This window comes from Mesoplodon bidens (genome assembly GCF_964165515.1).
Source record: "Mesoplodon bidens genome assembly, chromosome: 1".
Taxonomy (NCBI): Eukaryota; Metazoa; Chordata; class Mammalia; order Artiodactyla; family Ziphiidae; genus Mesoplodon; species Mesoplodon bidens.
The window spans coordinates 227,701,062-227,727,452 of NC_138176.1; the positions used below are offsets into that span (position 1 = coordinate 227,701,062).

Consider the following 26,391-nt stretch of genomic DNA (forward strand, 5'->3'; position numbering starts at 1 on the left):
TAAAGTTACTAAATTCAGTACGAGTTGAGAATAAATTAGGCTTGGTGTGAGGGACTGATGTGTTCTTTCTCACGTCGTATATACATTCTAGAGTAAGTTGTTTACTAATTCCTGAAATAGGAGATATGAATTGTACTATAGATATTTTAATAAAGAGCTTTAGTTTTAGGGCATACGTTTGTGGTGCTGATTTTGACTAAATTAGAGATCACTTTGCTTCTTCCTAGCTGAGTACTGAATAGTTGACACTGCTGGATAAGTCACTGTTTAATTAGCAAGGTAATGCTATGCCTACATGGGTGCTTTGACAGAGGTATTGTAAAGTGCTGTGGGATTGTGGTTTGTTGGTGGTGGGGTAATTATTTCAGTTAGTGGTGGGAGAGTATTAGGGGAGGCGTCTCAGGGAGCACAGGGTGATAAGTGCTCTGTAGTAGATGCCACTGTCACGTTCTAAATACTAATGTTACGGATATCTGTCTAGAGTTCCCATACGGTGGTCACTAGGCACATGTGTCTATGGATCATGAAATGTGGCTAGCCTGAATTGAGATGTGATGGAAGCTTAAAACACAATGGGGACTTCCCTGGTGCCACAGTGGTTAAGAATCCGCCTGCCAATGCAGGGGACACAGGTTCGAGCCCTGGTCCAGGAAGATCCCACATGCCACGGAGCAACTAAGCCCGTGCACCACAGCTACTGAGCCTGAGCTCTAGAGCCCGCGAGCCACAATTACTGAGCCTGCACGCCACAACTACTGAAGCCCTTGTGCCTAGAGCCCGTGCTCCACAACAAGAGAAGCCACCGCAATGAGAAGCCCGTGCACCTCAACAAAGAGCAGCCGCTGCTTGCCGCCACTAGAGAAAGCCCGCGCGCAGCAATGAAGACCCAATGCAGCCAAAAAATAAAATAAATTTAAAATTTTAAAATTAATTAATTAAAAAAACAATGGATTTCAGAGACTCAGTCCCCCTCTCCCCCAAAAGTAAAATAGCTCATTAGCAATTTTTTTGCATTGATATATGTTGCAGAGATAATATTTTGGATATATTGTGTAAAATTAAATATACTGTTAAACAGGTGAAGTTAACTTTTATTAGTTTAATATGACTGCTAGAAAATTTAAGTTACATATGTGGCTTGCATTATATTTCCATTGTGCATTGCTGACCTAGACTATACTTTAAGAAGCGCCAGCCCACAGTTAACTCCCTTTTACCAGTTAGTTTATGTCATTCTAAAGTCTACTATCCCAACACAGCCAAAATTAAAAAAAAAAAAAAAAAGTCTACTGTCCTCACCTGCTTTGCCTTATCAATATTAACCAATTCACATGGGGGGTTGATCACTACCCTGATCTTGCTAGCATTACGTTTTAACATCTGTTTTTTAAACTGGTCTTTATTTATTTATTTATTTTAGCCTCATGGCACGTGGGATCTTAGTTCCCCCACCAGGGATTTACCTGGCACCCCCTGCATTGGAAGCACAGAATCTTAACCACTGGACCACCAGGGAAGTCCCTAAACTGGTTTTTAAATTGTGGAGGGACTTCCCTGGTGGTCCAGTGGTTAAGAATCCACCTTCCAATGCAGGGGACCCGGCTTTGATCCCTCGTCGGGAAACTAAGATCGAATGTGCCGGGGGATAACTAAGCTCATGCACCACAACTACTGAGCCTGTGTGCTCTGGAGCCTGTGTGCCACAACTAGAAGAAGCCCACATGCCGCAGCAAAGAGCCCGTGAGCCGCAACAAAAGATCCCACGTGCCGCAGCTAAGACCCGATGCAGCCAAAAATAAATAAATAAATAAATATTTTAAAAATAAATAAACTGTGGAAATTTTACTCGTCAGTTAATACTGTTCTTGGAAAGGAATAGTTAATGAGATTAAGATGCAGCCCCTCCCCTCCCCTCCCACCATGCTTATATTAATAGCTCTTCGTACCAAAGAAATACTTGATTTTAAAGGCATAAGGTGGGCTTCCCTGGTGACACATTGGTTAGGAATCCGCCTGCCAATGCAGGGGACACGGGTTCAAGCCCTGGTCCAGGAAGATCCCACTTTTCACAGAGCGGCTAAGCCCATGCGCCACAACTACTGAGCCTGCTCACCTAGAGCCCATGCTCCACAACAAGAGAAGCCACTGAAATGAGAAGCCTGTGCACTGCAACGAAGAGTAGCCCCTACTCGCTGCAACTAGAGAAAGCCCGTGCATAGCAAGGAAGACCCAACGCAGCCAAAAATAAATAAATTAATTAAATTTTTTAAAAAAGCAGAAGGTATCAAATATGTGTGGGAATTATTATATATTAATGTATAATATGGAACTATTATGTAGTTCCACTTCATGCCCTGAACTTATTTCACACTGTCTTTGTAGTGTGCTTCACTTATTCTCTTCTTTCCAGAATTGAATATGATGCATATCGTACTGATTTGGAAGAACTGAATCTTGGACCACGTGATGCAAACACTCTGCCAAAGATTGAGCAATCACAGCATTTGTTCCAAGTACATAAGGAAAAATACGATAAAATGCGCAACGATGTTTCTATCAAGTTGAAATTTCTAGAAGAAAATAAGGTAAATTTATTCTTTACCTTCTGAGATCTTTCTGTGGACTTTAAAGTCACCCTAAAGAGAGATAAATAGAAAGTTTTTTGTTTCTGTTAACTGTCTTTCATTATAGAATTGACCCTTGAACAGATTGGGGGTTAGGGGTGCCAACCCTCCATACAGTCAAAAATCCACATGTAACTCACAGTTGGTCCCCCTGAATCCAGAGTTCCCCGGAGTCTGCGCTTCCACATCTGCAGGTTCAACCAACCACAGATCGTGCAATTCTGTAGTATTTACTGTTGAAAAAACTTAACATATATGTGGACCCATGCAGTTCAAACCTATGTTGTTCAAGGGTCAACTTTGGAATTGTTGGAAATGGGATTCCATCTATAATCAGCGTTTTAGTTTTTAGAAGTACATAAAATATATTTACCTTTCTGTCAGAAAAGTCATCTTTCACATGTAACAATTGGCAAAAATTACTTGATGTTGATCTTCAGATTGGTGTTGGTATCAAGTGCTTTAAAAAGTTACATAATGGGGCCTCCCTGGTGGCGCAGTGGTTGAGAGTCCGCCTGCCGATGCAGGGGATACGGGTTCGTGCCCCGGTCTGGGAGGATCCCATATGCCGCGGAGCGGCTGGGCCCGTGAGCCATGGCCGCTGGGCCTGCGCATCCGGAGCCTGTGCTCCGCAATGGGAGAGGCCACAACAGTGAGAGGCCCGCATACCGCAAAAAGAAAAAAAAAAAAAAGTTACATAATGATAGATTCTGTTCTGAATATTTTGAAAAATTTTTATTAATGGTAGGTACAGATTTCAAGAAGGGAACATCATTCTTCCCAGTAACTAATAAATGAGGAATGACTGAAAGGTTCCGTTGAGGGCTGCAGTTAGCATAACCTAGAATAAATAAGCCAGGAAACCAATTTTACACATTATTTTCATGTAACATGAATACATCCAAGGACTAGAACAGTAAAATCTGAGATGGACCTGCTTTCCTTGGAGGTAGAGTCAGGTAATAACAGGCTCCTGAGCTTTGGTTTAAGTGAAGGACTGGTTCCCATGTTTAACATTACATGCATATTCAGTTTGGGGAGGGGGATTGCAGTTCTGAAAATGGAAGAGCCAGTAGTGAGCTGGGTACAGAGGAGGTGTAGATCAGTCCTCTGGAGATGGGGTCTCATCATTGCACATTGGTGCCCCCCTTTCTGTGCTTTTCACATCCTCTGAAGTCATAATAGACCTTCAGCTCTGCTTTCTTCCAGGTATCGTCTTAATATTATTCTTCAGTTCTAATTGTCTGTTGATATCTTCTTGTTTTCCTTAACATTTCCTTAGAAACTCTTCTGGCTACCATAAGAGCTGCATACATTTCCTTCAGGCTAGCAGTATCATGCACTTTTTTTTTTTTAGCTACAGTGGGTGAAAAGTACTGATTTTCCATTACACTGAAACCATTATAGTGTCAGTAAAGGAAACCTCAGCGGAGTCATCAGACAGCTTGCCCAGCACCATTCAGACAAGAGCACAGTGAGCCTTTTAGCGTTCATTAGCTGAGCATGTGAGATGGCATTCATTTCGGTCATTTGGTTTAATATTTTGAAGGATAGGAATATGTCAATACTTAGATATAGACATATATTTTAAATAAAAATATTTTTTACATACTCCCCTAGAATCAGCACAGTACAGTGTGGTGCTAAATGAAATATGCTAGAATTTTATGGGCTCTACCTAAAGCTAATTTGAATGGAAAGAAAGGAATTTGTCTAATTTGGGGGTTCAGGACCTCTGCTAATAGAGAAAATTATTTTAGGAAATGTTTAAAATGGTAATTGTGGTCTATTGGAATCTATTGGTATTTATTGTGTGCTATTCTCTGGATAGTGAGATTATGGGTAATTTTTGTTTTCTGTGTATTTTTCTGTATTTTAGACATTTTCAATGAAAAGTTACGTTGATTTTATAAAAAGGAGAGAAACTTATTTTGAAAGAATTAGTATCCTTAAACCATCTATGTTTATATGGTTCTTGCCAGAGTAAATAAAAATAAGCAAATTATACAAAGATAAATAATGCCTGTGTGACTGCTGCTTCTCTTACTATATAACTGTTTTTGAAACTTGGCAGTAGATCTCCAGATTTAGACATGAATCAGGGAAGGCAGTTATTTGTCAGTTACTAGGCATTTCACTTATATTCTCTCACTTAATCCTCATAACAGCCTTCATACTCAGGAGACACACTGAGAAGTGAGGAAAGAAGAGACCAGCCAGGTCATCTCTGTAAATTGTACATGTCAATCAGGTGGCTCTCACATCCAATTTTATCTTATTGGCATTGAAGAATTTTTAAAGTTGGGAGTAACAGAAAATTATGACTTAAAAACACTCTTCAGGCACCATAGTAAGGGTCTGGACTAGGATCATTGCATTAGCAGAGAAAGGAAAGAGCAGTAGTTTCAAGGCTGCATGACAGGAACTAGGAAATCACCATAGGAAGCTGGTTTGGACTGCAGCTTATGAGGGATGAAGGTTGGGAACTTGTTCTATTTAACCCAGTATTTAGTTTGAAATGACAACAAGATATTCACATGGAAACAATTGGTGGGAAGTTTATGATGTGGGTTTGCAGTTTGGATGAACAAGGTCAGGGTTCCAGAGATAAAGGTGTAGAAGTCATTACTTTGAGGATAGTGTTGTCATTGTCACATCCTCTCTTCTTTCAACCTTCCTTACTATAAAATAAAAAAGAAAATTGCCTTTATTCTCAAGGATTTTATGTTCTTTTAGAGCCTAGAGATATTCTTTGTTTGGGGTTTTCCGCAGTTGTCATCAAGCTAAGTTTCAGTTTCAACTCAGTAATCATTAATCAGCTGTCTAAAACAAAATCTAAAAGAAACTCTGATCTTTTTATCTTTTGTGTTTAATTCTTTAAAACTATAAAAAGATCATGTTTTTCGTCTCTGTTATTTTAAGCAATAAACAACTATAATTTGGGTGAAGACTTAGATCCATGAGAAAATTTTTCTTTGTTTTTTATTATTGTTGTTGAGCAACTTTTACCCTTTTCTCTTCTTTTATAGCTCTAACAAAGGGAGGAAAAAGCAAGCCTTTAGGCCTAGGAATTGCCTGTCATTCCTGTTTGCTTTCTTGACAGTTTGAAATGCCTCAAATTGGGGGTTTTCTTCTCTTGTTGAACTACAACTGAATTTGTACCTTAGTATTTCTTTTATGCACAATTGTCAGGTAATCTACTTAGCACTTGAATTTTACCAAAATATAATATACTCTATTTCTTAAATATTGTATATTAAATGTTTTTTTTAAATGTAAGTTATCTGAAACATCGATGAGTATGCTATTTTGTAATTTGATGATGTCCTGAAGGCTACTGTTTTTTTCTAACGTTGTTTTTGCAGCTTTTTTTGAGGGTGGCGGGGTGCCAGGGGAGGGGTTCTTTTGGTTCTCATATCCTGGCTTTTGGAGTGCCCTACCATAGCAACACTTTCTTGCAAAATGCGAGACCAGATAACCAAACAGCTAGAATAGTGCAGAAGTAAAATAGTCACTCAGACTGTGACTGTCGTTATAAATTTTAGTGGCCAAACATTGTGAAGATATTTTTGTTTATTTTTTTTGAACTTTAAAAAAAAATTTGAGAGGGACTGGGAGATGGATTCTTTACTATTATTTTAGAAAATAGAGGTGTTTATATGTACTTAGTCTAACCTTCCTTCTCTCTGGCAAAACAAAGGGAATAGGTGTGTAAAATACCTATGTGCATACCGGGGTGTGTATGTGCATGCATTAATGCTGAGAGATATGTGCACATATCCATGTTTGTCATTTCCCCTTAATGGAAAAACCTGAATTCTTCTACTGTTTACAGTCTATATTCTATCCAGCCCCCAGCCCTACCCACCACCCTCCTGATATATTGTGTTTACCTTTAACCTAAACAACCCTCTGATATTCTCTTCCTTGTTTACTAAACAACACTGAGTTGCGTAACAGTAAGGACACAGTTAATTAGGCTCTTCTAATGTTTCTCCTTTCATCAATATTTCTTTTCTTCTAGACCTTTAAATAATGTAACTTGAGCTATTTTCTGACTTAAGGTAGTTTACCTTTTTATTGTACCTTTGAAGGTTCAAAACAAAACAGAAGCTAGAAAATAGAAAACATAGTCAAGAGAGAAAATAGTCATTTCTGGTGCTTTGTAGACTTTGTGGGAACACAAAACACATTGTAAATCAACTATACTTCACTTTAAAAAAAAAAAAACAGAGAACAAAGTAAACATACTCACATAATGTAAGACAGCTATATATGTAGTTGTGGTTACCCAGTGACTTTATACAAATATGTACTGTAATAGGAAATACCCAAAGCGTAGTACATTTTTATAACAGTATGCTCTAAATGTTTAGAAAAGCTTGGAGAACAAAGGTATTCTTCTCTTTGAGAAGAAAAAATATAAGCCTCTGAATTTAAAAAATGGATACCTGTTGCCAAATTTTAAGAAACATGTTAATCATTACTTAATATGTACAATCAGATACATTCTTGAAATCTCTTTTTCCCTATTGTCAAAAGAAAAGGACCCTAACTTTTTACTCTTGATATTTTTAAAATAGTCATGCCAGTGATGTACTGTCATCTTTATTTCTGTAACTGTAGGCATATATTCTTGGTATTTGCTCATAAGTCAAGTGAAATTAATTTCTATAGGTAAAAGCACCCAGTTCTAAATAAAAAATAAATATTTATGGATTGAGATGTGTAAATACAGTAAGCAACCTCAACACCGTGCCAAATATGATTACCTACGTTTGGATCCTGTGAAACAGTCCCTTAGTCCTGCAACTCTACTTCCACACTTAATTCCTCAGTGTATTTAATCATGTAATTTGATATAATCTCATGTTGTTACTGTTCTTTTTTTCATTCATTTAACAAACATTTATCAAGTATTACACTCTGTACCAGGAAGTGTTCTGGATATTGGTGATACCCAGTGAGCAAAAGTAAAAAAAATTCAACCCTTAGAGTTTATAGCCTAGTTAAAGAAACAACACTGATCAAATCACACCAAAACATAAATGTAAAATTTTGGCTGTGACCAGTGAGTGCTCAGGCTCAGGCTTCCATGTGATGTTGAACATTAACCAGGTAAAGTGAGAAGCAAAGAGTATTTCTGGCAGAAATGGCAGGGTGTGGGAGGTAAACGGCCAGACAATGCAGGCCTTATAGGCCATGTTTGGGAAAATTTATTTGAATATCAGTGGGAAGCCACTGAGAGAATTCTTGGCAAATGATGGGTCTGTTTTTGTTTTTGTTTTAATATTTATTTGGTTGCACTGGGTCTTAGTTGCGGCAGGTGGGCTCCTTAGTTGCAGCATGTGAACTCTTAGTTGCGGCATGCATTTGGGATCTAGTTCCCTGACCAGGGATCGATCCTGGGCCCCCTGCATTGGGAGCGTGGAATCTTAACCACTGCGCCACCAGGGAAGTCCTGGCAAATGACCGGTTTTAAAAATGGTACATAGATTTTAGTAGAACCTAAGAGTGAATATAGGAGTTTAGCCAAGAGATAATGGGAGCTTGGATTAGTGTTAGTGGAAGTGGAATGAACTGAAGGTTTCAAGAGATACTTACAAGGTAAAACAGAAATACATGTAAAATACTAAGAACAGATTGATGTAATTGGCACCTTTGACATTTTATTCCTTTATTCAGCAAATATTAATGGTTTTTCATATGTCGGTCACAGGGTTAAGTAATAGAAATATAATGGCCTTGTTGTCATAGAACTTTTGGTCAAGTAAGAGAAATAGACATTAAACAAATAATTACAGAAATACAAACCATGATCAGTACTGTGAAGGGAAAATAGAGGGATCTTGTGAATATACAAAGGGGACTTGGCTTGATGTGGTAGAGAAAGTGACGTTGGAGCTGAGGATTCAAAGGGATGGAGAGGAGTTACCAAAAGTGTGTGGAGGAAGGAATAGAATATGCAAAAGCCAGTTGAAGCTCAGTGAGGCCAGAGTATGAGGAGAATGGGGGAGAGTAGCTCTGTATGAAGCTGGACCGGTAGATCAGGCCTACACAAGGATGAAAAGACCTATATACAGGTTATTCATCACAGTGTCACTTGTAATATCAAAAGATGAGAAACAACTGAAACAGTTCAGCAGTAAGGCCTAGTCGAATCAACTGTGGTTCATTTATGCAACAGAATACTTTTCAGCTGTTAAAAAAAAAAAGAATAGGGATGCAATTGATAGAAAGATCCTCAGAACATACTATTAAGTGAAAAGAGCAAGATGCAAAGCAGTGTATATGGTACAGAACCTTTTCTGTGAGAAAGGAAGGAAATAAGAATGCATAATCGTATTTTCTTGTGTTTGCATAAAGAAAAACCAAAGGAATTAACTAATTAAAATTTCTTAGCTATAAGGGGAACAGAGTATTTGGAGACAGGACTGAAAATGAGACTTCTCATTATATGCTTTTTGTGTCCTTTCAATTTGGATCCTACCTATTGAAAGAATAAAATTTGATTTTTAAAAGAAAGGAAAATAGGTATAGATAGAAAATGTTTGTTTTTAAAATAATGTACCTTCTGTTTTCAAAAAGACTCAACTAGATTTCTGTTTTTCGTTTTTCTTTTTTTTAAAACATATTTATTTATTTATTTATTTGGTTGCACCAGGTCTTAGTTGCAGCAGGCAGGCTCCTTAGTTGTGGCTCACCAGCTCCTTAGTTGCGGCACGTGGGTTCCTTAGTTGTGGCATGCAAACTCTTAGTTGCGGCATGCATGTGGGACCTAGTTCCCTGACCAGGGGTTGATCCCATTCCCCCTGCACTGGAAGTGCGCCTCCAGGGAAGTCCCGGTTTCTATTTTTCAAGCATAGCTTACTATACATGTTTATATAACCTATAATTTTCCTCTTAGCTTACAATCAAATGATTGATTCTGTGTTGGAAAGAATAGAAAAGCAGTTTCATCTTCAGTGACAGACTAGAAATAATGTGATAGGGCCTTCCATTAATGCAGGAAATACTTTCTTGTGTGCTGCCATGTTTGCTCCTTTTAGTGGTTTGGCTTCCAGGTCCCTTTAAAACTGTCTGAACACACGTGGAGCAGGAAAAATTTGCCTGTGATTTGCATTGTCTTCTTTCTCTCTTTATACAAGAGGCAGAAGTTAACTGTCTTTATATGAATCACGAAACCAAAAAGAACTGTGAGCTGTGGGTTGACTTTGAAATTAACATCCACCAAGCCATATCTATCCAGAGTCGGTTGGTAATTTGCACTTCTCAGCTGGTGAATGCAGGAGAGAACGCACCCAGCTGACCAGTTCATACAGTCTCTCTGTTGGTTGTGCTAAGATTTCCAGCATGCAGTTTTTGTGAAAGAAAGGTGTTTTGTACAATAGATTTAAAAGCCTTCCAGAGGGATAGCTGTATAATCATGAGTTGCTGTTTTTATGTATTTGACTTAGTTCTGTTTCTTGGCAATTATATTTAAAGTACTTGGGTTTTCTGACCCCTTTTGGTCGTAAGTGACCAACTCATTTGGAGGATAGGTTCATTTTTCTGTTGTTTATCTTATAGAGGAGAGGATTGTTCAGTCCTTTCACTTTGAGTGTATAGGATTCACTTATTAAAATTTACTTCTTGGGAATCCCCTGGTGGTTCAGTGGTTAGGACTCCATGCTTCCACTGCAGGGGGCCCGGATTCAATCCCTGGTCAGGGAACTAAGATCCCGCAAACTGCACGATGCAGCCCCCCCAAAAAAAAATAACTTCTTGACCATTACTATTGCAGTGTCTCTGTTCTGTTAGATGGTTGGTACTGTGTATGCCTCAGATCCACATTTCACTTATTTTGCCAGCCTTGGGTATCACCCAAGTCAGTTTGCCAGGTTTTGTGATAAAGGTGAGTTTTTAAGTCAGCAACCAGTGTGAGATTTGAACAGATCACTGATACTCCACCTTGGTTTTGGAGGTGGTGGCATTACTGCACTTTTTTTTTTTAGCTCCTAGTAGTTACAGTCTCTGAGATTTACTTAAAAGTAAGCCCTTTAATTAGTAAAATCTCAGACGATACCAGCAGTGTTTAAGAACTTGACTTTGCATTGTTCTTTTTCACCTTTCCTTGAAGTCCTTTCAGTAATGACTCAGTGCTTTCCTGTTGACTATATATACATATGCTAAATTACATATATATATATATGTAGTTAGGCATTACAAATAGCGTGCTTTGGGCTATTTGTAATGCCTAATTCTAAAGAAATACTGTATAATGGTATTATGACAAGCTTGCTGACGAGCAACTTACAGTCTAATGGAGAACATTTAGTAAAATCTATTCTATACAAAATGCTGAGTAAAGCATGAGGAAGAATAAACCTAAGAATTTGATGAAGAAAACCTTAGTGTGGGCTAGAAGTACTTGCTGGGCTGGGTGGCAGTGTGACTTGAGCAGGACCACACAGAATGAGGAACATGAGCACTGGCAGAAACAGGTCAGAAAAAAAGTCTTCAAGAAATCCTGGATCATATGTTTCAATGATTTGTAAACTTTTGTTATATTTTCTGTTCTGTTCTTAAAGCAGAACATAGTATTGCTGCTTATGGATTTTTTTTTAGGAAAAATAATGGTTTTATAATAACAAATTTTAGTAAAGCTTTTCCATTAAGTTTATAAACAGCTGTTAGGTGCATGGAATGAGAATTTTGTAAGCTGTATAAGAGGGGAAAAAAGTTAGCTTTCCAAGATAAAATAACAGAACCATACTTCTGAAAGAAAACTATTTTGTGAATGTAAAGATGAATTTGAATTGGCCATTGGTTTATCTGTAAGTTCCTGTTGCCCAGTGTCCAAAGGCCAGTGAGAACTGGGTCACCTAATTAATGAAAGGAAATACCCAGTTCCTTAACTACTCTTCTGGACCTAAATTAATTTTAAACTAGGAGTTCAGATGCTAACTGGAATGATTTCTGCTACTTAATATTTCCTCGAGCAAAGTTTCTTTCTTTCTTCCCCTGTGTATTACGATAGTGCCCAGGGCTTTCTCCAGTTAAAGCACAAATCATACTGTGCTGTGAATGCCTGCTAGTCTGTTTCTTCTCCTAGAGGTAAGCTCCATGGATACATATTTAGGGCATTCCCTTCCTACAGTAAGTGAACTGATGGACACTGACCTTTACGTAATCTGCATATAGAGGAAGCTTTCTGTAAGTATTTTATATAATATCTATATGTATATCTATAATCTGTGATCTAGATGGTCGTATACTAGTGTACAGATGATGATGCTGAGGTCCAGAGAGGTTAAGTAACTTGCCCAAAGTCTCAGAGCCAGACCAGGATTCAAATCTAGATCTGCTTGACTCCATAGCCCTGCTTTTAGTTAAGTAAATGATGTTATAAGGCTGCTCCAAGAAAGGCTTGGAGGGAAAAGATTGGAGATAACGTTGGAAAACAGAAGCCATGTTGGTCACATCTAAACCTGGAGCTCTTGGAGGGAAAGGTGAGGACAGGGAGTTAGCTAACATGGTAAGCCATAGAACAGAAGGGCCACAGGCATTTTTGCTAAGGGTGAGAAAACTTGTGTGTTGAGAATTTTTATGTACCATTGGATAAAAAATGATAAGGCGTGGTGCTGTGACTCACTGTTACTGGAGTTTACAGATTGCGTTTCATCAGTTATCTTCTTTTCAAAACAAAACTGCCATTCTTAACTCATAGGATGCTTTTTTTTAAAAACCCACTTGTCAGTGATTTGTTGAAACCATCCCAGTGAGTCAGAAAAATAAAATCTATCCTTCCACCCCCATATTTGTCTCTCCTTTTTCTCACTCCCTTCCCAGTGCCCACTCCCATATTTCTGATAGTGCTTCTCTTTTTCAGCTGGTAGCTGCTTTCATGACAAACATTTCCGAAGCTATTACAAAGTAATAAAATTATACTTCACAAACCTAATAAAAGGCCAAGACAGGTATACATTCCTGCTGTTACTCTTCTGGTTTCTTACTTACTGGAAAAAGATCAATGATGGGCAGAGAAAGCATATCATTATACATTTTTAAATAGTTGGGAGTAAAGAAAGGAATTAATTCTTTACATGTCAGTGGTTGGAGACTTCTTACTAAAGAATGATTTTGTGGGCTTCCCTGGTGGCGCAGTGGTTAAGAATCAGCCTTCCAATGCAAGGGACATGTGTTCGAGCCCTGACCTGGGAAGATCCCACATGCTGTGGAGCAACTAAGCCCCTGCACCACAACTACTGAGCCTGAGTTCTAGAGCCTGTGAGCCACAACTACTGAGCCCATGGGCCACAACTACTGAAGCCTGCGTACCTAGAGCCTGTGCTCCGCAACAAGAGAAGCCACGACAATGAGAAGCCTGTGCACCACGAGGAAGACACAACACAGCCAAAAATAAATAAATTAATTAATTAATTAATTTTTTTAAAAAAAGAAAGAATGATTTTGTTCCAGCTTTTCTTTTCATGTTTAAGCCAAGGTACTGCCCCAGTATTGTTGTACACTTAATATAAAGCCCTATTTTATATAATTACTGGAAGAGCCAATAAGTACTTTGAAGAACTTAACAATTGTAAATATATTCAAACTAATAGCTTTTTTAACTAGAAATTACCTCATTTAAAAAAATTACTTCAGTGTCTTTGATAAAAAGGCATGTAATCTAAATTTGATTTGGAAAAAAGTTCATTTGGTAGAAATAAAGTACTTTTTTATGGTTTTGATGCCTATGAAATAACACTTTAAGTTTTTTAGTCAATAACTTTGTGAGTGGTGTTTATCTTGTTGATACATGCTGTATCAGCAGGAGAAAGTTTTCAGTGTGATCCACTTGACATCATCTATCAGTTCTGCTCTTAAATTTCTCTTACCCAGTTTCTGTTTAAAACCTCAGCTTGTCTCTGTGTCTCATTAGTCAGTGCTGAAGTTTGTTTTGCCCTTTAACAGTTAAAGTATTGTATGGTATATTTTCGGTCATTCACCAGATGTTGCTATAGTGGTTTTGCTTGTGTCTGATCTGAGTTGCTCACTGTTTGGTAGGTCTTTATGAAAGTTCTTAGTAATTGAGTTCACAGTGATTTAGCATGTTTCTAAATTACTCTGTTTCTGATGTTAGGTTTTCAAAGTTGGTCAAATCTGTCATCATCTCACCACAGGAAATATTACCTCTGTCTTCTCCTATTTTAAATCTGCTTTTCTGTCATGTTTTATTTATCCTTATAACCACTTTAAACCTTTTTAAAGTTAGGAGATAACATACATAAATAGCTCAATATAGATTTTTCTCCCTGCTCTGTAATTATGGAAAGATTATATGAAAGTTTTTTATTATATGAAAGTTTAATATTGCATTATTCTTCATAATTTTAGAAAAAAATTAACTTTTATCTGTTCCAACCCTTGCATTAGATCCTTGTCCTGAGGCTGTTTAAATGCAACTTCAGGACCAGAGACAAAATAGGAAGGAGGTTTAAATATATCTTTTCTACATTTCTACCCTTCCTTTAACTGATCTGTTATACCTTCTTTTGTTTGTTTCAAACTTTGTTTAAAAGCTTTCTAAAATGTAGAATAGAGGCAGGTTAGAATAGGTGAAAGAACATGGACCAGTCTTGGAATAAACATTCCTAAGTTCCCCAAATCCAGCCTATCTGCTTCCTACCTGTCTAAAACTTAGGTGAGTTACTTAACTTTCTGAGTCTATATATTTTTTTTTAATGATAACATGGAGAGAACAGAAGATGTAAGATGTAAGGGTGACATATTACCTGTCACACAGAAAGTGCTTCACAAAAGTTAGTGTCACCCACCATATCAAAGAATAGTCTACCAAAAATGCTTGGCTGTTTCTTTGATACTGTATGCTTATCACTTCTCATGATTTCATAGCATAAATATAGAAGTAAATTGAAAAAGTGTAATGACCCTAAAATATTTCCTCCAACATTTTGGCTTTTACCCTTCTCCTAAAAGCAGGGTTTGACCTTTTTCCCCCCACCTTATGTTCTTCATCTTTCTCCTCAAGCCAGTTCTACTTGAGAAACCAGAATCTTTCCCAGACTGATCTTTTTTCTTTTTTTAAATTTATTTTATTTACTTTTATTTTTGGCTGTGTTGGGTCTTCGTTGCTGTGTGTGGTCTTTCTCTAGTTGCGGCGAGCGGGGGCTACTCTTCGTTGCAGTGCACGGGCTTCTCATTGCAGTGGCTTCTCTTGTTGCGGAGCATGGGCTCAAGGCGCACAGGCTTCAGTAGTTGTGGGTCACGGGCTCTAGAGCGCAGGCTCAGTATTTGTGGCACACGGGCTTAGCTGCTTCACAGCATGTGGGATCTTCCCAGACCAGGGCTCGAACCCATGTCCCCTGCATTGGCAGGCGGATTCTTAACCACTGCGCCACCAGGGAAGCCCTCCCAGACTGATCTTTATAAAAAAGCCAGATCGCCTAGTAAAGTGAACCTGATAGACAAGCCCCATACTTAAAATAATACTTTTAAGTCTTGTTAAAACTGCGTATTATATATAGTGGCAACAGCACAGTATCATTACCAAGGTTACAAAAATTACCTTTAAAATTGTACTGCAACTGCTTTTCTAATGTTTCTTAATGTTTCCTCTATTGGTAATGATTTGTATTTACTTAATAACCAAAGCATTCTGAAGATTCTTTGTAGCCTATCAGTCAAAGCTGCATTGAATACATTATATGAGTACAGACCCTAGTGCAAATTAAAATCAGTCAAAAATAAACGGAGATTGGACTTCCCTGGTGGTCCAGTGGTTGAGACTCCGTGCTTCCAGTGCAGGGGGTGTGGGTTTGATCCCTGGGCGGGGAAGTTCTGCATGCTGCGTGGCATGGCCGAACGTAATAATAATAATAATTAGAGTAAAAAAATAGAAAAAAAAATTTTTTAAGAGAAAAAAATAAGTAGAAAAGCAAACTATTCTAAGTTTTTAATTCATTTAATTTAGAAAGTATACTCCTGTTGAGAACTGATTTATTCGTTTATTTTAATTTACCTTCATTTTTGATTTAGTAATGGTTTGATTAGATAAAAGAGTCAACTTACCATTGTTATTTAAATTTGCATCTGATTTTGAAGACTACTACCAGAACTAAAACTCATACTAGGATAACACTTACATAATCAGTGCTAATAGAAAAATGAGATAAGTGGTCTGTTTTGGTATGAAACAGCTTCTGAGATTAAAGTGACAATGAAATTTTATATTTTATTTCCATAATTATAATTGAAAAGCTGTGACTCCCCAGAGGCTCTCTTTATTCCAGGAACTTCTCTGAAGTGCAGATACTTTAAAAGGCTTTTACACATCAACCTTCTCACAGTTACCAAGAGAATGTTTTTGTGAAAATGGGTATTGTATTATTTTGTTGTGAAAACTAGAATTCAGTCCTAAAAAGCATCCTCTTTCCTTTATTTCCCATGGATTAAGTTTCACTGGGTAGTGGGGGACCATTTTAAGTACAGCTAATGGCCCCGTTTTGAGGCTTGGGTGGTGGGCTCCCAAGCTTCCCTCAGCTACAAGAAGAAGTGTGTCTCTGTGTTAGGTTTGTCGACTGTCAGGGGGTGTGAACTCTGACTTGTGTTGACAGCAGTGGGGTTAGCTAAAAGTTGTGTGATGCCCTTCCCACTTTCTTTCTGACTCTCTAACTTTCTAGGCCATTGTAACCGCTCTCTGCAGTTCAGTACGTGAATCAAATCCTGTGCTCTTTTACTGTCTTCTCCAATTCTTTTTGTTTTTTAATATTTATTTTATTTATTTATTGGTTGCATCAGGTCTTAGTTGTGGCAGGTGGACTCCTTAGTTGCAGCTCATGGGCTCCTTAGTTGTGGCATACGAACTCCTAGTTGCAGCATGCATGTGGGATCTAGTTTCCTGACCAGGGATTGAACCCGGGCCCCCTGCACTGGGAGTGTGGAGTCTTAACCTCTGCACCACCAGGGAGGTCCTTGTCTTCTCCAAGTTCTAAAACACTGGGAGTTAAAATTCAAGTCAAAAATTTTTTGTGGTCTGAAAAGGAGTAATTAGTTAGAACCTATTTCTAAAAATTATTAGAATTTCATATGAAAAATACAGAAGCCCTTTAGTTGCTCTGTTGCTCCAGGAGCCAAGGGTCATCTGAAATTGGAAACAAGGAGGGCCAAATAATACTAGTAGGTGGAAAATTACTCTGTGACTCAAGTAGGTTACTACCATGAAAACCTTAAAAAATAACTCAATAACAGGGAAGAGTGTTTATAAACTGGTACATAAACTTCCAGCTAAATTTAATACATCTCTAATAGAAGTGCCAGTTTCTGTCCTTAAAAATAAATAGAAATAATGTTTTTCTACTGAAAGAAAGCCTTTCAGCAGAACGGCTTTTTCAGAGCCATTTGAGTTTCCAAATATATGTGTACCTCTATTTAGAAAGCAGTTTTCTCAGAAAGTTTTAGTAGAAAGGAACCATAAAAATGATCTTACTCTCAGTTTCTTCATTATGCAAATGAAGAGAGTTCATATGGTTAACTTGAGGCAGAAATGGGAGTTGAGCCCAATTTTCCTGAATCTTTCATTCTCCTTCAACTATATCAGCCTCCTTCTGCAGTTAACAAGAGTCTCTACAGGCAAAGAAAAAGATTATCTACTTAATGGACATAGAAAATAGAAAGTTAATAAATGGTTTATTTGTGGTAGATTTGCTTTGTTCCTAATCAGGGAAATGTCATTTTAGAGAAGGAAATTTTACTTACGGGTGCTTTCCAAAGAATCAAAATGCATCACATACCAGTTTGTAAGGATTGTAACATCATATTTTAGGGCCAGATAGGAGTTTTCCTTGAATTCTCTGAAGTGTATTACTTTTAGAATCTACAAGCAAAGGTGAAAGTCTCGATTATAAACAGAACTGACTTATGGCTTTAGGGAGAATTAGAAACTAGGAAGATTATTTGAAACTTTCTAATTTAGTTTCATTTTTAAATCTATCTACTCATTTATAGTCTTTATTTTTTATACTACATTTGAAACAAGTCATGAAGCTTCATTATTTTCCTTTTTTTTCTTTTTAAAAAAGTATTTGGTATATACACAAAACAATATATGTAATGCATTCCTCTCATGTCAGTACCTAGTTGTGGAATAGCTGGGTTGTATGTATACAAACACATGGGAATAGTAGGTGCATGTTTAACTTTTTAAGAAACTGGCAAACTTTTCCAAAATTGTTATACCATTTAACATTTCCACCAATAGTATATGAGAGACCAATTTGCTCCACATCCTCACCAATAAGGTATGGTTAACCTTTCATTTTAGCCATTGGTGGATGTGTAGTAGACCTCATTGTGGTTTAAATTGGAATTTCCCTAATAAATAAAGATGTTGGTCATTTCATGTGCTTATTTGCCATCTGTATATTTTCTTTGGTGAAATGCCTGTTCAGATTTTTTCCCCATTTTTTCATTGGGTTTGTCATTTCCTTATTCATTTGTAAGAATTTTTTGTATATTCTAGCATCAGGTTCTTTGCCAGATATGTTTTGCACATATTTTCTCCCAATAGGAGAAACTAGATAACATGCCGTGGGACCAAACACAGCCTATATGTATATATATAATTTTTTACAAAGGAAAAAACAATAGGGATGATAAGCAAAACTCAGAATAGGCAGGAAACTTGCACAAGCCTCTTAGATAGCCTCAGACAGCAGAAGCAAGAAGAACTACAATCCTGCAGCCTGTGGAACAAAAACCACATTCACAGAAAGATAGGAAAGATGAAAAGGCAGAGGGCTATATACCAGATGAAGGAACAAGATAAAACCCCAGAAAAACAACTAAATGAAGTGGAGATAGGCAAACTTCCAGAAAAAGAATTCAGAATAATGATAGTGAAGATGATCCAGGACCTTGGAAAAAGAATGGAGGCAAAGATCGAGGAGCTGCAAGAAATGTTTAACAAAGACCTAGAAGAATTAAAGAACAAACAAACAGAGATGAACAATACAATAACTGAAATGAAAAATACACTAGAAGGAATCAGTAGCAGAATAAATGAGGCAGAAGAACGGATAAGTGACCTGGAAGACAGAATGGTGGAATTCACAGCTGCAGAAGAGAATAAACAACAAGAATGAACAGAAATGAAGACAGCCTAAGAGACCTCTGGGACAACATTAAATGTAACAACACTCATATTATAAGGGTCCAAGAAGGAGAAGAGAGAGACAGGACCTGGGAAAATATTTGAAAAGATTAAAGTTGAAAACTTCCCTAACATAGGAAAGGAAATAGCCCCCAAGTCCAGGAAGTGCAGAGAGTCCCAGGCAGGATAAATCCAAAGAGAAACACACCAAGACACATAGTAATCCAACTGACAAAAATTAAAGACAAAGAAAAATTATTGAAACCAACAAGGGAAAAATGAAAAAAAACATACAAGGGAACTCCCATAAGGTTAACAGCTGATTTCTCAGCAGGAACTCTACAAGCCAGAAGGGAGTGGCATGATATATTTAAACTGATGAAACGGAAGAACCTACAACCAAGATTACTCTACCCGGCAAGGATCTCATTCAGATTTGATGGAGAAATCAAAAGCGTTACAGACAAGTGAAAGCTAAGAGAAATCAGCACCACCAAACCAGCTCTACAACAAATGCTAAAGTAACTTCTCTAAGTGGGAAGCACAAGAGAAGAAAAGGACCTACAAAAACAAACCCAAAACAATTAAGAAAATGGTAATAGGAGCATACATATTGATAATTACATTAAATATGAATGGATTAAATGCTCCAACCAAATGACACAGGATAGCTGAATGGATACAAAAAGAAGACCCATATATATGCTGTCTACTAGAGACCCACTTCAGATCTAGGGACACATACAGACTGAAAGTGAGGGGATGGAAAAAGATATTCCATGCAAATGGAAATCAAAAGAAAGCTGGAGTAGCAAACTCATATCAGATAAAATAGACTTTAAAATAAAGAATGTTACAAGAGACAAGGAAGGACACTACATAATGATCAAGGGATCAATCCAAGAAGAAGATACAACAATTATAAATATATATGCACCCAACATAGGAGCACCTCAATACATAAGGCAACTGCTAACAGGTATAAAGGAGGAAACAGACAGTAACACAATAATAGTGGGGGACTTTAACACCTCACTTACACCAATGGACAGATCATCCAAAATGAAAATAAATAAAGAAACAGAAGCTTTAAATGACACAATAGACCAGATAGATTTAATTGATATTTATAGGACATTCCATCCAAAAACAGCATATTACACTTTCTTCTCAAGTGCACATGGAACATTCTCCAGGATAGATCACATTTTGGGTCAAAAATCAAGGCTCAGTAAATTTAAGAAAATTGAAATCATATCAAGCATCTTTTTGACCACAACGCTATAAGATTAGAAATCAATTACAACGAAAAAACGTAAAAACACAAACACATGGAGACTAAACAATACATTACTAAATAACCAAGAGATCACTGAAGAAATCAAAGAGGAAATCAAAAAATACCTAGAGACAAATGACGACAAAGACACAATGACCCAAAACCTATGGGATGCAGCAAAACCAGTTCTGAGAGGGAAATTTATAGCAATACAAGCCTACCTCAAGAAACAAGAAAAATCTCAAACAATTTAACCTTACACTTAAAGGAACTAGAGAAAGAAGAAAAAACAAAACCCAAAGTTAGCAGAAGAAATCATAAAGATCAAATGCAGAAATAAATGAAATAAAAACAAAGAAAACAATAGCAAAGATGAATAAAACTAAAAGCTGGTTCTTTGAGAAAATAAACAAAATTGATAAACCATTAGCCAGACTCATCAAGAAAAAGAGGGAGGGGGGCTTCCCTGGTGGCGCAGTGGTTGAGAGTCCGCCTGCTGATGCAGGGGACACGGGTTCGTGCCCCGGTCCGGGAAGATCCCACATGCCGCGGAGCGGCTAGGCCCGTGAGCCATGGCCGCTGAGCCTGTGCGTCCGGAGCCTGTGCTCCGCAACGGGAGAGGCCACAACAGTAGGAGGCCCGTGTACCAGACAAAAAAAAAAGAGGGAGAGGACTCAAATCAATAGAATTAGAAATGAAAAAGGAAAAGTTGCAACAGACACTGCAGAAATACAAATCATCCTGAGAGACTACTACAAGCAACTCTATGCCAATAAAATGGACAACCTAGAAGAAATGGACAAATTCTTAGAAAGGTATAACCTTCCCAGACTGAACCAGGAAGAAACAGAAAATATGAACAGACCCATCACAAGTAATGAAATTGAAAGTGTGATGAAAAATCCTCCAACAAACAAAAGTCCAGGACCAGATGGCTTCACAGGTGAATTCTATCAAATATTTAGAGAAGAGCTAACACCCATCCTTCTCAAACTCTTCCAAAAAATTGCAGAGGAAGGAACACTCCCAAACTCATTCTATGAGGCCACCATCACCCTGATACCTAAACCAGACAAAGATACTACAACAAAAGGAAATTACAGACCAATTTCACTGATGAATATAGATGCAAAAATCCTCAACAAAATACTAGCAAACAGAATCCAACAACACATTAAAAGGATCATACACCATGATCAAGTGGGATTTATCCCAGGGATGCAAGGCTTCTTCAATATATGCAAATCAATCAATGTGATACACCATATTAACAAATTGAAGAATAAAAACCATATGATCATCTCAAAAGATGCAGAAAAAGCTGTTGACAAAATTTAGCACCCATTTATGATAAAAACTCTCCAGAAAGTGGGCACAGAGGGAACCTACCTCAACATAATAAAAGCCATATATGACAAACCCAGAGCAAACATCATTCTCAATGGTGAAAAACTGAAAGCATTTCCTCCAAGATCAGGAACAAGATGACGATGTCCAGTCTCGCCACTACTATTCAACATAGTTTTGGATGTCCTAGCCATGGCAGTCAGAGAAGAGAAAGAAATAAAAGGAATACAAATTGGAAAAGAAGTAGTAAAACTGTCACTGTTTGCAGATGACATGATACTATACATAGAGAATCCTAAAGATGCCACCAGAAAACCACTAGAGCTAATCAATGAATCTGGTAAAGTTGCAGGAAATCAAATTAATATGCACAGAAATCTCTTGCCTTCCTATCACTAATGATGAAAAATCTGAAAGAGAAATTAAGGAAGTACTCCCATTTACCATTGCAACAAAAAGAATAAAATACCCAGGAATAAACCTACCTAGGGAGACAAAATACCTGCATGTGGAAAACTATAAGACACTAGTGAAAGAAATTAAAGATGATACAAACAGATGGAGAGATATACCATGTTCTTGGATTGGAAGAATCAATATTGTGAAAATGACTATACTACCCAAAGCAATCTACAGATTCAATGCAATCCCTATCAAATTACCAGTGGCATTTTTTACAGAACTAGAACAAAAAATCTTAAAATTTGTATGGAGACACAAAAGACCCCGAATAGCCAAAGCAGTCTTGAGGGAAAAAGACGGAGCTGGAGGAATCAGACTCCCTGACGTCAGACTATACTACAAAGCTACAGTAATCAAGACAATATGGTACTGGCACAAAAACAGAAATATAGATCAATGGAACCAGATAGAAAGCCCAGAGAGAAACCCACACACCTATGGTCAACTAATCTATGACAAAGGAGGCAAGGATAAACAATGGAGAAAAGACAGTCTCTTCAATAAGTGGTGCTGGGAAAACTGGACAGCTACATGTAAAAGAATGAAATTAGAACACTCCCTAACACCATACACACAAATAAACTCAAAATGCATTAAAGACCTAAATGTAAGGCCAGACACTGTAAAACTCTTAGAGGAAAACAAAGGATGAACACTCTTTGACATAAATCACAGCAAGATCTTTTTTGATCCACCTCCCAGAGTAATGGAAGTAAAAACAAAAATAAACAAATGGGACCTAATGGAACTTAAAACGTTTTGCAAAGCAAAGGAAACTACAAACAAGACAAAACGACAACCCTCAGAATGGGAGAAAATATTTGCAAACGAATCAACAGACAAATGATTAATTTCCAAAATATATAAACAGCTCATGCAGCTCAATATTTAAAAGGCAAACAACCCAATCCAAAAATGGGCAGCAGACCTAAATAGACATTTCTCCAAAGAAGACATACAGATGGCCAAGAATCACATGAAAAGCTGCTCAACATCAGTAATTATTAGAGAAATGCAAATCAAAACTACAATGAGGTATCAACCTCACACCAGTTAGAATGGGCATCATCAGAAAATCTACAGACAACAAATGCTGGAGAGTGTGTGGAGAAAAGGGAACCCTCTTGCACTGTTGGTGGGAATGTAAATTGATACAGCCACTACTGGGCATATACCCTCTGAAAACCATAATTCAAAAAGAGTCATGTACCACAGTGTTCACTGCAGCACTGTTTACAATAGCCAGGTCATGGAAGCAACCTAAATGCCCATCGACAGATGAATGGATGAAGAAGATATGGTACATATATGCAATGGAATATTACTCAGCCATAAAAAGTAACGAAATTGGGTCATTTGTAGAGACATGGATGGATCTAGAGTCTGTCATACAGAGTGAAGTAAGAAAGAGAAAAACAAATATTGTATATTAACACATATATGTGGAACCTAAAAAAATAGTACAGATGAACTGGTTTGCAGGGCAGAAGTAGAGACACAGATGTAGGGAACAAATGTATGGACACCAAGGGGGGATAGTGGCAGGGGGATGGTGGTGGTGGGATGAGTTGGGAGATTGGGATTGATGTGTATACACTAATATGTATAAAATGGATAGCTAATAAGAACCTGCTGTATAAAAAATAAATTCAAAAAAAGAAAACTCAGAATAGGGCTTATGTAGGGAGCAGGCTGGTTATCTATTTTATATATAAAGATATATTCAGAGAAAAAAAATACCACACCTAAAATGTTACTTACATTCATTCACTCAATAAATATTACCATGGATCTGGTGTTGGGCATTACTCTAGGGGCTGGAATGCCTTTATATATAGAGAGAGAAAGAGAAATAGATACAGATATAGATATGTCGATATATGTATATAAAGAGACATATATATCATTATATCTGTATCTTAATTTACTGTTCCATAGGATATATTCATCTTTCATTTTACTAGTTAATGCCAAACTTTTCAAAAGTAGTTTTACAAATTTATACACTGATCAGCAGTGTATAAGAGCTCTTATTAAGTCTTTCTAATGTAGAGGGTAAAAAATACCATCCCACATCAGTCTAAATTTGCATTTTCCTGTTTTCTAATGAGACTGGAAGTCCTTTCAGATTTAAATGGCCACTCCTGTTTCCTCTGCTGTAAAATGGCATTCATGTTATTTGCTCTTTTTAATTGGGTTCTCAGTGTATAGGAGGTCTTCACATTTTCTAGATGTGTACCCTTCGTCAGCCCCTGTAATGCAGATCCCTCTCCCCAGTTTGTAACTTGTCTTTTCAATCTTTGAGTGAATAGAAATTCTAAAATTCAGAGTCATTGAATTTATCGATCTTTTCGTCATAATCTATGACTTTTTATCTTGAAGAAGTTATTTCATACCTAAGGTCATCTGGAAACTTTTCCACCCTTCTGTCAAAACGCACTGCCCTCAGAGCTCTCCTTTGACCAGTCTTTGACAGTCTGTTCTCCAGAAGAGACCTGAAACTCATTCACACTGGCAGAGGTTACTGAGAACAGGTCAGTTTTAGAAAACATTTTTATGTGAATAGGAATCAGATGCGAACTAGCCTGTAATAATTTACTTTACTTCTTTTTTCTAGCTGTAATTTTCATTGACTCTAGTGACTACAGGAAAGAGATTTGGTCCTGAAATCAAACTCCATTCATGTAAGGTGAACACTGGTTATAACTTTAATTAGCATAATTTGACCTTTTCTTAGTAGACACTTAACACAAATCAGTTTATCATTTTAAAGCTTGTTTTAAAAGTGATTGCAATGCAAAACTTTTCTGTCTAGACATAGAGAAAGAAGTCAATATGAATTAGTGGAAGTCTGTATTAAGAATGGTTGAACAAATTTTTAGTGTAATACTGTTAACTTGAATGGTGCTAACCAGTGAATAATTTGGCAGAAATTAGGTGCCTTCTTGTTGCTTGAAAAATGTGTTCATTTTAGAAGCACAGAATCATGGGGTTGTAAAGGGACCCTTAAAGGTTCTTCTGAGGTGATCCATTAGGCAGAGGAATTCCTTCTGCAGCATCTCTGCCCTTGGATTGAAGGCCTTGTCAAGGCAGGCAGTGTTGATAAACCGTGTTCATGCACTCTTGTCAACAAAATTTATTGGCTTAGCACACACCTTTTTTTCACTGTGCGAAGGTAGACTTCACATCAGCTTCTATCTTTGAAAAGGAAAAAACTCTATATTTCTTGTTTCACTCACAGCACTTCTCTGACATCAGATGTGTGTGGGGTTTTTCTCCCACACAGACCAAGTCTCTGATCTTCTGGACACTAGCTGGGTGTCCTACAATTCGGTTCACTTCTGACACTGTGGACCCCCCTCACCACCACCTTTAGACACCATTCGAAAGTCCAGGTCATCACCTGTGCTTCTGACCAACCAGCTTTAAGTCGAAGGTTCCCACAACCCCCTTCTCAGCTTCAGTCATTTCCTAGAGCAGCTCACAGTGCTCAGGAAACAGTTTACTTATTATATTACCAGTTCATTACAAAAAATATTAAAGGATACAGACGCAGAGGTCCATAGGGCAAGGTCTGGAAGGGTCCTCAGCACAAGAGCTTCTGTCCACATTGGGCTTGGGGTGCACCACCCTCCTGGCTTGTGGATGGGTCAGCCAACCCAGAAGCTGTCCAAACCCCCCACTGTAGGGATTTTTATGGAGGCTTCATTGCATAGGCACAGCTGATTAAGTCGTTGTCCTGAGGTTGGTGGGGGTGAGGGTGAAAATTCCCACTCTCTAATCACAATTTAGTTCCCCTGGCAACCAGCCCCAAGCTGTGGTTATCTAGGGGCTTTCCAAAAATCTTCTCATTAACATAAAGGCAGGTGCCGTTGAAAAGGGCTTGTTGTGAATAACAGAAGACACTCTATTCACCTTTAATAGCTCTGGGGCTATTTCAGGAACAGAACCAGAGACCAAATATTACAACAGAAGATGCTTCCTAGGCTCTTATCACTTAGGAAATTAACAAGGGTTTTAGGAGCTCTGTGCCTGGAATGGGATGAAGAGCAAATATTTACTTCTCATTGTAAATCACAGTATCACAATCTTACTTCTTACAAGTTCCAAATCAGAGGGTTCTAAATAAATGAAATTCTATTTTACTAAAAAAAGTCAATGTTGTTTGAAGGTTTAACCATCAACTAGGTAAACTTAAATTCCGCTGAAATCGAATGAGTACTTATCCTGTGTCAGACACTGTGCTAGGTAGTATCTCATTTCATTTAACCCTTACAACAGCACTACAAATGCAGTTTGGTAATGGCATCCCTGATAAACGGATAAAGACCTTGGCCAGTGAAGTTAGAAGTAACCCGTGCCTGGTGTCACAAAGAAAACTGGGAAGTGGTACAGCTGGGACTGGCACGCGTGCCTTCTGATTCCAGAGCTCTTTCTGGTAATTTCTATAAAAGAACAGTACTAGTAATGGGGATATTTTACTAATGACCTAGGTGAATAACAAATAAAAATTTGGGGAGGCTGTGACC

General features: G+C 37.7%; 1 protein-coding gene across 5 annotated transcripts in view; it reads left to right on the top strand.

Moving 5' to 3' along the window:
• ARFIP1 (ARF interacting protein 1) overlaps window positions 1-26,391 on the top strand; it is a 124,537-nt gene that overhangs the window by 92,768 nt on the left and 5,378 nt on the right. For all 5 annotated transcript variants that reach the window (XM_081238505.1, XM_081238504.1, XM_081238501.1 and 2 more), the window contains one exon: window positions 2,411-2,585. In XM_081238505.1, coding sequence (XP_081094631.1) covers window positions 2,411-2,585 — 175 coding nt within the window. The remainder of the gene's footprint in view (window positions 1-2,410; window positions 2,586-26,391) is intronic.